The 15,054-nt window shown below is 39.6% G+C and overlaps 1 protein-coding gene across 2 annotated transcripts in view; it reads left to right on the forward strand.

The window, feature by feature from the left end:
* Window positions 1-15,054, forward strand: part of gemin5 (gem nuclear organelle associated protein 5) — a 55,634-nt gene that overhangs the window by 306 nt on the left and 40,274 nt on the right. For both annotated transcript variants that reach the window (XM_062970240.1, XM_008114787.3), the window contains exons 2-10: window positions 2,682-2,836; window positions 5,010-5,191; window positions 7,442-7,593; window positions 8,569-8,682; window positions 9,029-9,161; window positions 9,420-9,582; window positions 10,994-11,206; window positions 13,483-13,568; window positions 14,717-14,799. In XM_062970240.1, the coding sequence (XP_062826310.1) occupies window positions 2,682-2,836; window positions 5,010-5,191; window positions 7,442-7,593; window positions 8,569-8,682; window positions 9,029-9,161; window positions 9,420-9,582; window positions 10,994-11,206; window positions 13,483-13,568; window positions 14,717-14,799 (1,281 nt within the window). The remainder of the gene's footprint in view (window positions 1-2,681; window positions 2,837-5,009; window positions 5,192-7,441; window positions 7,594-8,568; window positions 8,683-9,028; window positions 9,162-9,419; window positions 9,583-10,993; window positions 11,207-13,482; window positions 13,569-14,716; window positions 14,800-15,054) is intronic.

The raw sequence follows: 15,054 nt of genomic DNA on the forward strand, positions 1-15,054 counted from the left end.
ACCGTGGCTGTTGAAGTGGTCTCAAACTCTATTCAGTCAACACTGTGAATGCATCCTGAGGGCCCTTTCACACAGGCCTATATCCCAGAATATCAAGGCAGAACATCCCACAATATCTGTTTTGAACTGGGTTATCTGAGTTCACACAGCCGTATATTCCAGTTCCAAGCAGATGTTGTGGGATTTTCTGCCTTGATATTCTGGGATATAGGGCTGTGTGGAAGAAGCTGGTAGCATGAGCTTTCCTGGACGTGTATGCATCATCCAATGCAAGATCTCTTTACGGTTAAATTCGTGCCTCTCTGCAATCATGCCACTCTCCACAGCAAGCCCACTCCTGCTTTCCCCAATTCATTAAAATGGTGATAGTGGAAACAAGAGCTCCCTTATTCAGGCACAGAGTGCATCTGCAGCAGGCATGGGCAAACTTCAGCCCTCCGGGTGTTTTGGCCTTCAACTCCCACCATTCCAAACTGCCTCTGGCCCTTCCCCTTCCCCCTCAGACACTTAAGCCTCAGGCCCCTTCAGCGGCTGAGGGGGGAAAGGAAATGGCCTGAGGCTGTTAGGAATGATGGGAGTTGAAGTCCAAAATGCCTGGAGGGCCAATGTTTGTCCATGCCTGGCCTACACTGTAGAATGAATGCAGTTTGACCCCGCTTTAGCTGCCCCAGCTCAAGGCTATGGAATCCTGGGAGTTGTAGTTTCTTGAGGCACCTGAACTCTTTGGTAGGGAAAACGGAATGCCTTGTAAAACTACAACTCTCATGAACTCCAGACCCGTTATATTTTAGTAAGACAGGATCTTGTATGTGTTGCGTAGGATTGGTTTGGGAATTGTAAAAATATATTCTGTGAGGGCCCTTCCACACAGCCATATAACCCAGAATATCAAGACGAGGTTTCTAGGCACAAAGATTTCTGCAGACACAGATTGCAGTCAGGAAATCAGAAGACATTTCCTTGGGTGGAGAGCAATGGCCAACCTCGATAAAATAGTGAAGAGTAGAGACATCACACTGGCAACGAAGGTCCGCGTAGTTAAAGCAATGGTATTCCCCATAGTAACCTATGGATGTGAGAGCTGGACCATAAGGAAAGCTGAGCGAAGGAAGATAGATGCTTTTGAACTCTGGTGTTGGAGGAAAATTCTGAGAAATTCTTGGACCGTAAGAAGATGCAACCAGACCATACTCCAGGAAATAATGCCCGACTGCTCACTGGAGGGAAGGATATTAGAGGCAAAGATGAAGTACTTTGGCCACATCATGAGAAAACAGGAAAGCTTGGAGAAGACAATGATTCTGGGGGAAATGGAAGGAAAAAGGAAGAGGGGCTGACCAAGGGCAAGATGGATGAATGTTATCCTTGAAGTAACTGGCTTTACCTTGAAGGAGCTGGGGGTGGCAACGGCCGACAGGGAGCTCTGGTGTGTCCTGGTCCATGGGGTCACAAAGAATCAGAAGCGACTGAACAAATAGGGCAGAAAATCCCACGATATCTGCTTTGAACTCTGTTATCTGAGTCCACACTGCAATATATCTCAATTCAAAGCAGATAATGTGGGATTTTATTCAGCTGTGTGGAAGGAGCCTGAGAAACCAGTGATTCTTCTTAAAATTGATTTTAGAGAGCAAATTCTTAGTGTGGGACATGCAAAATTTCTTCAAATGTAAAACTAACAAAATTAAAGAAAGGAGTTAAATGTGAATGTTTTCAATCATAGGGATAATGTCAACCTTCACCCGGATTGCAACTCCCATTAGACCTAGCCAACATAGAGTTCTAAGGTTGCAGTGCAATAATGTTTGGCGTGCTTGTCAGAAATATTAAAAATTAACTAGGTATTTTTAATTACAAAAATGTAAGTCAAGCACTGAAAGGGTTGAATAAGCTAGCATCGCCCTGGAGACAGTGAGTAGGCCAAAACTTGTTAGAGTTAGTGAGCCAAAGCTAGTGTCGTTCTGAGGTGTGTTAGTCAGCCTCAGTGAGAGAATGCCTCAGTGTGTGATTAGGCCTACTGTGAGGAAGCCTCAGTGTGAAAAAGGTCTCGTGTATGAAGAATGCCTAGTGTGAGGAAAGCCTCGTGTGTGAGGAAGGCCTAGTGTGTAAAGCTTCGTGTGTGAATCCCCAGTGTGAAGGCGGCTGTCTGTAATGCTACTGTTTGAAGCTTCTATGTAAGTTCGGTGTGAGAAGAAGCTCTGAGAGCGAAGCTGTTTATCTACATGAGAAAGAATCCCAGCGTGGAAGCAAAGAAGGAAATATAAAGAACTTTATTTGTGTTATGGAAACCTTGTTTTTTTTAAAAATATATATATAGTGCAACAATATTATTTTGCTACAAAGAAAAGCTTCCTAAAGAAGAAATAACATAAGTCTGTGTGTTTTAGTTCTTTTATCACTTTTGGCTACTTGTACTGGGTCATGCTGCTGCTAATAAGTTACTTTGCTATACGTTTATGGGGAGGGTCTTTTGTTAATAAGCCCACTCTCCCAACAGTACTGCCTGATTAATATGTTATTGTAATTTCTACCTCTAATTTAAATGTAATTTCAGAGTACTGCTAAAAGTGCATAGTCCATGACTTCTAATCCTTTGCTAGCATTCAATATAACTGTTCTTTAAATTTCCTTGAAATCAAATGCTTATTTGTCTTATGATTTGGTTTTTCTTTTCATGACAGGGGAGCTAGTTGGCCATACTGAGAGAGTCTCAGGCTTCTCATTTTGCCCCTGTCCTGATCAAAACTACCTCTGTGCCAGCAGTTCTGATGATGGAGCTGTCAAGATCTGGGATACTCACTCCCTGGCTGTCTTAATAGAGCATTCACTGCATCAGGTAAAAGGGCTGGCTGAGCAACTGTAGTAGAAACTTGAAGAAGACCATTGTAATATCGAGAAGATAGGTCTGGCATGCACAGTTGCGCCATACATTTCTGTGTCCCCTAGAAGAATAAAGTCTCTTTTAAGAGTTATTTTTCTGTCCTCTGCACACTTTCAAGACTGAGAATTGGAATGGGATGGGATGACCTTGGAATAAGGGAAGATATCTTGGTCAGTAAAATTGGCTGATGTCTACTCTGTCTTATCTTGGGAGTTAGGGGAACACAACACCATGTTACAACACTTGGGAAAACAGGTGTGATTGATTAAGATGTTGTCCTGGGCAGCATATAGCACCCTGGCTTGACAAAATATAAACCCTCCCATTTCAGCCTAAAAATAAACCTTAATACAGACTGAGACATGCTCAGTCTGTACTGAGCTTCATGCTGGCCAAGACTGGGGTCTTTCTTGATGCCATTCCAGGGGTTGCTGACAACTAAATTAGGAAGCCTGCTTGGTTTGGGTTTCTTTTCTATTATTCTTTAATATCTGCTTCTTCGATACATTTCTGTCTTGAGCTGTAAACCACTTCAGTGTTTTTTGCCTCAAGATCAAAAGGAAAAAAAGAACCTTTGCCTCTGGCAAAACAGGAACAACGAGTGAAGAAGAGGCAAAAATGTGGACTTGCCTCTTGAGCACTCACAATTACTATTTTGCCAGAATGATTTCGTGACATCTATGAAAGTCCTGAAAGCCTTAAAGGAGCATATACTCAATTTATTTTGCTATGATTGGCTATGACAATAGTTCTCAACCTGGGGTCCCCAGATGTTTTTGGCCTACAACTCCCAGAAAACCCAGCCAATTTACCAGCTGTTAGAATTTCTGGGAGCTGAAGGCCAAAAACATCTGGGGACCCTAGGTTGAGAACCACCGGACTATGAGGAAAATAGACACAAACACTGCTTGATTTTAACAGTCTTTGATTTCAACACTTTCATAATTGCTTCTATGTAAGTGTGTTCAACTGCATTCTAGATAAATATCGAGTTGCTACCGTATTTACTTGACTATAAGTGGAGACAGTTTAGTCTAAAATCTAGCCTGAAAACCTTGGTCAATATATCCATGGGTAATAGTTGGTTTCCATAGGAGTCAAGTCAATGGCAGTTGTTCTAGATATTACAGGAACTGTGGGGGAGTTTGTGCCGCCAGGGGAGGAGGCAAAGATCACCCAAAAGAAACCAGCAAACTCCTCTTGTGTTGACACAAAGGCTTGCCTGTGCAGCTCAGGGAGGTAGGAAGCTGAAGCCATCAAAAAGGCCCTCAAGGTGTTTTGGATTTTAGCTCCCAGAATTCTAAGCCAGCTGGCTATGGCTTCTGGGATTGGAGGCCCAAACATCTGGAGGGCCACAGGTTGTCTAGAGCAATGTTTTGGACTTCAGTTCCCAGAAATTCCAGCCAGGTTACCAGCTCTTAGGAATTATGGGAGCTAAAGTCCAAAACATCTGGAGGAGCAGTTTGAGAAACACTGGTATAGAGTAAGGGTGGGGAACCTTTCATGTTGGAAGGCCACATTAAGCTATAATAAAAAATATTTAGCTGTAATAAAAAAGTCACATTCAAGAAACTTCAAGAAACTAGTGTATTAGTATAAAACCTGCACCGTCAGTAGTACCAATTGATTCATCTAAAGCAATTGTTGTTCTGTTAGGTTAGAGGCTAATTTGTAGTTTATTTTGAAATAGGCAGTTGTACTTTGAAACATGATTAGGGTCTAATTATCCTACAATTTGGATAATTTATAAAAGACCAGAGTGTCATTTACATTGAAATAATAATTAAAGTAATAAGTCTCATCAGTATACCTCCACAAGACTTTAAAAAGCAGACATGCATCAGTTTGTCTTTTAATATAATTTTTGAGTTGTTACTATTGCAGTGCAAACATAAACTACTTATTCATCTCAACTGGATAAACTTTCCTTAAACTCTCCTGTTTGTTCCTGATTTTTTAACTCCTAGTGCTCATTCTTTGCTGTAGCTTTCGTGGAGTACTTACTACTTTATGTTGGCAGTTGGCATTCCTCATGGAAGCCGGATTGGACCAGTTAATTGCTGATCCCTACTATACACAATAGATCTATAGATGGCTAACGTCTTTTTTCATTTTTGTTGAATTTCAGAATACAATTTCTACCTTGCATTGGTCACCCAAAGTGAAAGATTTGATAGTGTCTGGTGATGAGAAGGGAATAGTAATTTGTTACTGGCATAATCGAAATGACAGCCAAACATTCTTCCCAGAGCCCAGAACCATATTTTGTCTCACTTGTTCTCCACACCATGAGAATTTGGTAGCCATTGGGTAAGTACTCCTTAGAAAGCAAGAAATATATAGATGTCACAGGTGGCATATCTACATATTTACTTGGCAAGATTAACTGGGACACAGTAGTGCTTGCTTATGAGTAATCAGAATTGGTTTGCCTGATTTGAGATATATTTTATTACTCAGACAATGAGGAACAGAGATTAGATAAAATATATTTAATGGAATAGCTAGCAGCTGGCTCGTCAGTCATCACTAGCATAGGTAAATGTAACATCTTGATGCAATCTGAGGGACTGTATTGCTAGTTGTGATCATTGGAAGTTTAAACAGAGGTTTGGCTGTGTTTTGAGCATTCAGCAACTTAAATGAGTATAGTGAGACATTCTGCGTTGGAGTAATGGAGGAAAAAGTTGGGCAAGATAGAACTCTTAGAAGGTAAATAATGAAATAGCACTTTTGAGGAAGTGAAATGGATGCATAATTATGACAAATATAAATTCCCATATTATGCATTTAATTGAGAAGTATGGCTTGTAATGTTCATAAAGCAAATCAGTTTAAACTCTGATTTACTCAACAAAATACTTGACAACATGCCACCTGAGAACTATATATTGCTCTGAACTATTAATTCTGCAGCTAACTGGTTGAGCACACATGCTCTGTTCTACAGAAGGATCCTGTGCCAACTGGCAAGCACTGCATTTCATTGAGAAATATATACAGCTGCATGAGAGAACTGAACTATGTATAGTGGTTTGCATTGTGTGGTGAACATCTTACATTGTGGCATCTGAGGTTCTAGTTGATGGGTGGACGATAGCCAGGACTTACACATCCCCTGCCCCACAGGGTGCTGTAATCCTTGTTAAATGTGCCAGAGTGGTAACTAAAAAAGAAAACACATTTCCCTATTTCAATTGAGATAATGTGCTGCAATTCTAATTCCAATCAGGATTTTCAGCTATTTTTAAAGTGCGTTCTGATTTACAAATGCGAGCTAGTAACAGATTCCAGAAGACCAGGAAGTACAGTTAGTACTTGTGAACAAGTTTGTGTGTGTGTGTGTGTGTGTTAATGTGCTAATTAATTTAAATGGATCTTTGTGTTTGAAGCAGTACCACTTTCAGCCATTGTATGGTAAATGCCCCTAATCAGTGCACACTTTCACAGTTTGAAGCTGGGTAGTAGTCCAAGCAAGAGACTACTAGGGCTACTTCTACCTGCTTTCAGTGTTGGTGCAGCTCCAGCATATTTGACCCTCAGAGGGCTATAGAGATATATCTTGGCAGTATACAAATTAGAGATTCCAGCAACTGTAGTTTCACTGAGGAGGATGGTCACTTGGGATGACATCCTGTTAGTGCCATGCCCTCATTAAGTGTGCCTTCGTCACATGTATGTTACTATTTCAGGGCTATTCTCTAACCCGTCCCAGCTGCTGCTTCACATTTTGAATTGCCTCCAGCAGCAGTGTCTCTTCTTGGGGCTTATTAGCTGCCAAAGCATGGGAGCATACTAAAGTACAAATATGGGCCCATTTGATATAAGATCTTGGGCAATGTGTCCAAGTCTGACAGCTGCATAGCTTTCCATGAAGTCTCCTGTGTATGAAACTGGGTTTGTTTGCTAGTCTATGAAATCAATACTTGATTGTACCAAAGATAACAGGAGATAGTATGGTGTTTATTTGTTTCTAAAATGAGCTAAGAAAGCTGGTTTTGAAATAATTATTCACTAACATTTTTAATTTTTAATTTTGAATATTGTGTGTTTCAACAATATTGTCAGAAACAACGTTTTCTACATGTCCAAGCTTCCAGAGGGAATTTAAAGAAAGTAGATTCTTGTTATTGAGTAGCATCTATTTGCTCTAGGAATCATGTATTTTCAGCTTTTACTGTTCTGAAAATAATTCCTGGCAGGCTGGGAAACATTCCAATCAGCTAGATCAACACATTTTGATATTCATTAAAATGCCGTCTATTCATGTAAAAATCTTTTCAACATAATACACTAGGATGCTTCTTAAATATCTTGCTGTTGTCTTCTAGGAAACATGGTGAAATGCTTTAGATCATAATTACTCAAATCTGGTTTCTTTCTGTTGGCAGTCTGTATCAATGGATTTGGGTATCTAGACATATGTTGCTCATTGGGAGCGGCAAAGCCTGAAGGGGAAGCAAACCAGAATGGACTACATCTAGTTATATCGCTCACTAGAATGTTATTTATTAGCTGAGAATTCCAATGTCTTCCTTAATGTAGGCCCTTTGTTTTAAGGTATAAAGATGGAATTGTGGTTGTCATTGACATCAGCAGAAAGGGAGATGTGGTTCATCGCCTGAGAGGTCATGATGATGAAATCCATTCTCTTGTATGGTGTCCTGTTGTTGGTGAGGAAGCCATATGCAGTCAACACGAAGAGTTTCAAGGTAATACACAAGGGCGTATGTGTTGTTTCGATTTTTTAATATATATTTTGGAATAGCTGAATGAATGCTGAATGAAATGTCGTGAAATAACAATGAATTCACAACTTATGCCATTTTATAGATCCTCATGTCTCTTCAGCCACACGTCTTGTTCATTTGTTATTTGTGTTGTGTATGAGATACAACGCTGGAAAAAATGAGTATCTGAGAGATTGAGGATTATAAGGCCTTGCATTAGGGGGAAATGTGGTACTCTTTGTACAGGAGATCTCGGAGCAGAAACATCACAGTCGCCATCTGGAAAGTGGAAGTGTTTCTCTGATGGGGAAAAGTTTTTATTTATTTATTTATCGTATTTATATTCCGCCCTTCTCACCCTGAAGGGGACTTAGGGCGGATCATAATGTACATATATATGGCAAACATTCAGTTCCATTAGACAAACAACACACAGACAGACACAGAGGCTATTTAACTTTCCAGCTTCTGGCTTTGTGAGGGTACGCTCGATTCCGGCCACAGGAGGAGCTGCTGCTTCATCATCCACTGTGACTACGAGTCCTTTGATGGAGTACTCCCTCATCCGGCACGCACGCTGCTAGACGTTTTTATGGTGTTGTAAATTAGTTAAATTAGCCTCCCCGCATAAGCGGTCCCTAAATTTTCCTACTTGACAGATGCAACTGTCTTTTGGGTTGCTTAGGTAAATGAGTTGGGCCTATTTAACAGTCGGGCACTCAATCCGACTCTGGCTTTGAACTCACGATCTCTCAGTCAGTAGTGATTTATTGCAGCAGGCCACTAACCAGCTGCGCCACAGCTGGTTAGCAGTATTTTGGATTTCCAGATTAAGGATGCTCAATCTGCAGTCATCTTGTATGTATTAATGGTTGTAAGGGAGATGAAAGAAATTAGCTTTCAGCTTAAAGTAACAAAGTTCTGTTTTTTAATTTCATTTTATGCTGCTCTTGGAAGAGGAAATCACTGCTGGACGTGTTTCAGAAGAAGCTGCTGGAACAAAAGGCTACTGCTTAGCCTCAGGAAGCAAGGATCAGACCATCCGTGTGTGGAGTTGTACTAGAGGCAGAGGTAAGTCCAGAGAATTTTGATTCGTTTTTCCTTGTAACACCTTTAGTGGTTGTGTTTTTCTCTGCTTTTGCTTCATCATTGAATGATTTACAGAATAATTGTAACTACATTACGATCCCTAAGTGCCAGTCTTTGGGACCAAGCGTAAGTGTAACAAAACCTTTTCTGTTGTCATGTAATGCCTGGTGGTGGTGTTAGCCAAACCTATGATTTAGAAAATTTGGAATAAATCAGACAACATATATATATATATATATATATATATATATATATATATATATATATATATAAAAAGTTAGAAGAAGATTCTGTGCAAGTATCCTGTAATGCCTTGTCATCTCTGTAGTGATAATGACTCTGAAGTTGCCCTTTTTGAAAAGAAGAGGCAGAGGTGTTGAACCAGCTGTGAAAGAGCGTATCTGGCTAACACTGCATTGGTCCAAAAGTCACCCCGCACGAATCTTCTCTAGCTGTTTTGGGTGAGTAGCTCTTTGATTAGTCTAACTGAATTCATAGCAGCAGCAACAAAAAATAAGCATTCATAAGAATTCTATCCTTGGAACTCCTCAGCTTCCATGCCTAATGTAATAGGTAGCTATTCTTATCCCTAGACTCTTGACTTCACATACAAAATGTTACATGTTTAATTCCTTAAAAATTGACTCTATGTAAACTGCCATTATAATTTTGTGTGTATGTTTATATTTTTATATATCTTGCTGTTCTTCCCTTCATAGGGGTGAGCTGCTGCAGTGGGATTTGACCCAACCTGGGAAACGGAAGTGGGAGCTCCTGGGAACATCATCTGAAGGACAAAACCACTGCAGAATAGTTTTCAATTTGTGTTCCTTGCAAGTAGAAGACAGGGAGTTACTTCTCTCCACTTCAATGGACAGGGATGTAAGAACCATATTGCTTTTAAAACCCTCTAAATGTATACTCCAAAATTGTATAATTTTGTAGGGTTCCACAGATGTGTCTGCTAGGGCTGCCTTTCTAATTCTGAATCTTATCAAGCAACCTTCTGTTTTTTTGCCCCACTTCATTCTCTAAATATTACTTATAACTCTGAGGGAGAAGTTCCTTTGTGTATAAAACTTAATTGCCCCCTCCCATGTAATGTCTTAGGCTAATTGCGCTTAGTGCCTCATAATTCACCTTGGCTGACCAGTATTCCTTGGTCAGACCACACCTGGAATACTGTGTCCAATTTTGGGCACCGCAGTTGAAGGGAGATGTTGACAAGCTGGAAAGTGTCCAGAGGAGGGCAACTAAAATGATCAAAGGTCTGGAGAACAAGCCCTATGAGGAACGGCTTAGAGAGCTGGGCATGTTTAGCCTGCAGAAGAGAAGGCTAAGAGGAGACATGATAGCCATGTACAAATATGTGAGGGGAAGTCATAGGGAGGAGGGAGCAAGCTTGTTTTCTGCTGCCCTGCAGACTAGGACACGGAACAATGGCTTCAAACTACAGGAAAGGAGATTCCACCTGAACATCAGGAAGAACTTCCTGACTGTGAGAGCTGTTCGACAGTGGAACTCTCTCCCCCGGGCTGTGGTGGAGGCTCCTTCTTTGGAGGCTTTTAAGCAGAGGCTGGATGGCCATCTATCGGGGGTGCTTTGAATGCGATTTCCTGCTTCTTAGCAGGGGGTTGGACTGGATGGCCCATGAGGTCTCTTCCAACTCTATGATTCTATGATTGGCTCACTTTCCACCTTTTGAAAATCATTTCTGAATTTCCCAAGATCTGTTCTACTCTTGACGTGCTCCAGCCTTCTGTTGCAAGCTTCTCAGTTCTCAAATACCTTAGTTGTAAGCTGTATTATTCTAGCTGTGTTGCCTTCAACAACACATTGTATCATTTTAATTTTCCTGATTGTTTTAATGAAATCTTAATTTTTATAGAAGCAAGGAGTGGATATTTTTTCAGCTTGGAAGTATGCAAACTATGTATTTCTGCTAGTATTTTATGAAGAATATGGAGTATAGTGCCCCCAAATGCTAACAGGACTGCTAAGTCACTCATGTAGCAGATAACTGCTGATAATTTCTGCTTAGTTTTTGGAAACAGTCTTCTGGAGAGAGGCTTGGGAAGTTTTCTCCTTAAAATTCTTATTGTTGTTAACTGCTGTCAAGTTGACTTCTACTCATGTTGACTGGAAATGAGAAAAACACTCCAATTTATTCTTGTCATCAACAGCCCTGCTCAGATCTTGGAATTCAGGGCTCTGGCTTTCTTGATTCCTCATAGCATGGTATTTGTATCTTTTATCTGTATTTTTCTTAAATACATTTTCCTTTTCTTGATAGGTGAAGTGTTGGGACCAGTTAACTTTAAATTGTTGCTGGACAATGCCCTCTTTAGGTGGGTTTGTTTACAGCCTGGCCTTTTCCGCTGTGGATGCAGGCTGCCTTGCTGTAGGAGTTGGGGATGGCATGCTTCGGGTGTGGAACACTCAGTCAATAAACAACTATTACGATGTGAAAACATTCTGGCAGGGCATTAAATCTAAAGTCACAGCAGTAAGTGTGCAGTCTATTTCTTCATTTTTTCAGTGTATTTAATCTGGATACCCAGACTGGTAATTGGTAGTAACCTGAATTGTATGTTGCACATAATATCTGTACTACATATAATAATAATGATAATGATAATAATGATAATAGCTTTATTTTTGTATCTTGTCTCCATCTCCCCGAAGGGACTCAGGGTGGCTTAAAGAAGCTCAAACAACAAAATTTAACACATTAAAATTCATAAACATCATCATAAAACAATATAAACCAACAACATGATACAGTATAAAACAGCCATCAACCAACAATCAGTGATCTGAAATAGTAAACAGTTTCTAGGCTCATGCGGGCAGGCTAGTGCAAACCAGTTTTGAGGACAGGGCTGATGGATAAAGTGCAGATGTCAGATGGGAAAAATTAGGGATAGAGAGCAGTTCAAGGTAGAGCATAATAACTGAGTAGGAAACAGTAGCAGAATTTTGGGTCATAGCTGGGACCAAGATTTTCTGGGGAACCGTCTAATCAAAAGCACAGTGCAACAGCCACATTTTTAGCTCTTTGCGAAAGATGGGCAGGGTAGGTGTCAGCCTGATCTCCCTAGGGAGAGAGTTCCAGAGCCGGAGGGGGGGGGGCACCACCAAGAAGGCCCTCTCCTTCGTCCCCACCAGCCACGCTTGTGACGGGTGGGAACAAGAGGAGTGCCTCCCCAGAAGATCTTAGAGATCTTCTACATATGCCAGTTATGTTGTGGATTCAGGACAAAAGAGCACTGATTTCACTTGCCCATGATATCACTTCTGTAACTAATGAAAAACCAAATTCTAATGAAACTAATAAAAAACCAAATTCTTTTAATAAACATCACAGAGCAGTGTTATTTGAGAATAATAGAGTAGAAAAATGCAGCAAGTTAAAACATTCCTTGAAATGATAAAATGGTTTTGAACTACAGTAGAGTCTCACTCATCCAAGTCTCGCTTATCCAAGCTTCTGGATAATCCAAGCCATTTTTGTAGTCAATGTTTTCAATATATCGTGATATTTTGGTGCTAAATTCGTAAATACAGTAATTACAACATAACATTACTGCGTATTGAACTGCTTTTTCTGTCAAATTTGTTGTATAATATGACGTTTTGGTGCTTAATTTGTAAAATCATAACCTAATTTGATGTTTAATAGGCTTTTCCTTAATCCCTCCTTATTATCCAACATATTCGCTTATCCAAGCTTCTGCTGGCCCGTTTAGCTTGGATAAGTGAGACTCTACTGTATAACCTGGCTTTTACCTAGAATTATTGTACCTTTTTTGTTTAGTGAATAAATTAAGTCTTCTGTCTTGGTGGTGGTGGCTGATGTATTACTTTACACCACAAGGCTCCTAGACCATTAGACTCCGCACTAAGAAGTATAGTCTAAGACAGGGGTCCCCAAACTGGCCAGACCTAGCCATCCAAGGTCATTTACCTGGCCCCTGCCCTAAACTTTAAATGTAGGGTTGCCCTGAGTCTACAACAACTTAAAGACACAACAACAACAACAATAATCCTAATTAACTTGACTATCTCATCAGTCAAAAGCAGTCCCAGACTTCCCACTGAAATATTGGTATGTTTGCGTTGGTTAAGATTGTTGTTTATTTTAAATATTGTCTTGTTATTTTGTGCGGTTTTTTATTACAAAAAGATATGTGCAGCGAGCATAGGAATTTGGTTGTATTGTTTTCAAACTAGTCCGGTCCCCCAGCAGTCTGAGGGACAGTGTACCGGTCCTTTGCATAAAAAGTTTGAGGAACCCTGGTCTAAGAGAATGCAAGTTTGTTTCTTTTAAATTGGAATTAGAATGTGTGACATGGCGATATTGTGCAAGATACTTTTCATAAGTGAGTTCCTGTGTGATTTATAGAGCAATTCTAATATTCATTTGTATAGATGTTGGTTTTAGATATTTATTCAGGCAAGGGGTAGCTACATTACCATTAATACTAGCTATCTTAAAATCTGTGATGTAAGGTATCGTTTTTTTCTCATGTTCCCTTTGCGGGGGGAGCAAAAACCTTTTTGCCTCTTCGTATTTTACTGAATAGTCAATTGCTTGAGAAAGTCACAATTGTCAGAAGTGTTTTATTTTAAAATGGTGATATGGATTAAAAAGCATTACTATTTATTTAAATATTTATCTTTGGTAGTTTGAGTCTAAAAAAGCAACACATGATTGCATATAAATCGATTATACTATCCACAAAATATTGAAATGGCTATGGCTTTTTCTTTTCTCTGTAGTTATCCTGGCACCCAACAAAGGAAGGCTGTTTAGCTTTTGGAACAGATGACGGAAAAGTTGGCATCTATGATACCTATTCTGACAAGTAAGATATGCATCTGGTTTTGTTAGTGAAGAGTTTGATCATAAATGTGCTAATTGAGGAATAAAACAAAGCACGTTTTACTGTAGTTTCCAGTGACAGCCAGTGCAGAAGGGAAATATTTTTATAGTGTCAGAGCAATTTATGTAATAATGGCTCAATATGTTAGCCTGATCATGGAAAAGCAGCCTTGCCCTAGGTACATTTCAGCTTTTGTTTTTCAACCCAGCTTTTATTTTTCAACCCATCCTTTTTTCCAATGCATTTAAATTTTTTAAACTGTAACTGCAAAAAGTGGGACTTCAGTTTGCGATGGGACTAGCAGACCTCCTCACCAACATTGTATGTATGTCAGTTCCAAACAAACAAAACACAAACAATAGACATTTAGTTGCTGAGTAATTGCTTTCCTGTTTAATTAATTTAATTAAATTGAAAATGGTGCAGTGAAAGTAACAACCTCTTAAGACTTGTCTGTTTGACTTGAGAAGGAAAGCACTCCTGGCAGGGCAGTCTGACGTGTCCTGTGCAATTTATAGGTGGCATGCCTTTAACTAGATAGCTTAGATTCTTCCACCTTTCAGTTTATCATAGAAATCAAAAAGATGTCAAAACAAGTTAGTTCATCATGTATCCCATACTTATTTCTTATTGTGACATTTTTTGATTTCAGGAAAAGTGATATTCATTACCTCAGACTTTCAGTTCCTTTTTATACTCCTGCAGTGAAAAGCTATTGAAATATAAAACCTGGGACTTAGTCAGATTAGTCATAATCAATGCCAAGTGACGTAGTTAGTCCAATAAAATTAACTAAAAGAGTTAACCACCTTTGAATATTTCTTGCCTATGAAAACCTGATGAAATTAATGGGGTTGCCATAAATTGACAGGTGGCTTCAAGATACATACACATGCAAAAACTTTGGTTGTCTTGACTTTAGACTTAAAGTAGAGGAATGCAGAAAGGTTGTGAAAAATACTACGGTTGTTACTTCTGCCTATTGGTTATCTGCTTGCTTAACGGTTTTCCTATTTGCTTGTATTACAGCTTGTTTGTTTTTTTTAAAAAAAAAATCTTATATTTTACATTAGGAAATGTATGGTTAATTTTCTTTTAAACATGTTAGTTTTTTGCATTATCTTCATTAGGCCTCCACAAATCTCCAGCACATACCACAAGAAAACAGTGTACACATTAGCCTGGGGACCTCCTGTTCCTCCACTCTCCTTTGGTGAGTCTTATGCGTCTTTTTATGACAACTGAAGTAGCCTTCCAGTTGTACAGATTCTCCAGTTTCATTGGTCCAGACCCTTCAGTTATGATCCAGTCTGTGGTTGGAAATATCCCACCACAGTAAATGAAGAGTTTTCGTTTAGACATGAAATGATGCTTTTCCTTTTCCTGTGGTTCCAAACACAACTGTGCTCACTTCCCTCATGTCAAAACATCACGTCAGGGTGTTGAATAAGGTGTTGTTGTTGGTGTT

The sequence above is a fragment of the Anolis carolinensis genome, chromosome 2 (assembly GCF_035594765.1).
Source record: "Anolis carolinensis isolate JA03-04 chromosome 2, rAnoCar3.1.pri, whole genome shotgun sequence".
Taxonomy (NCBI): domain Eukaryota; kingdom Metazoa; phylum Chordata; class Lepidosauria; order Squamata; family Dactyloidae; genus Anolis; species Anolis carolinensis.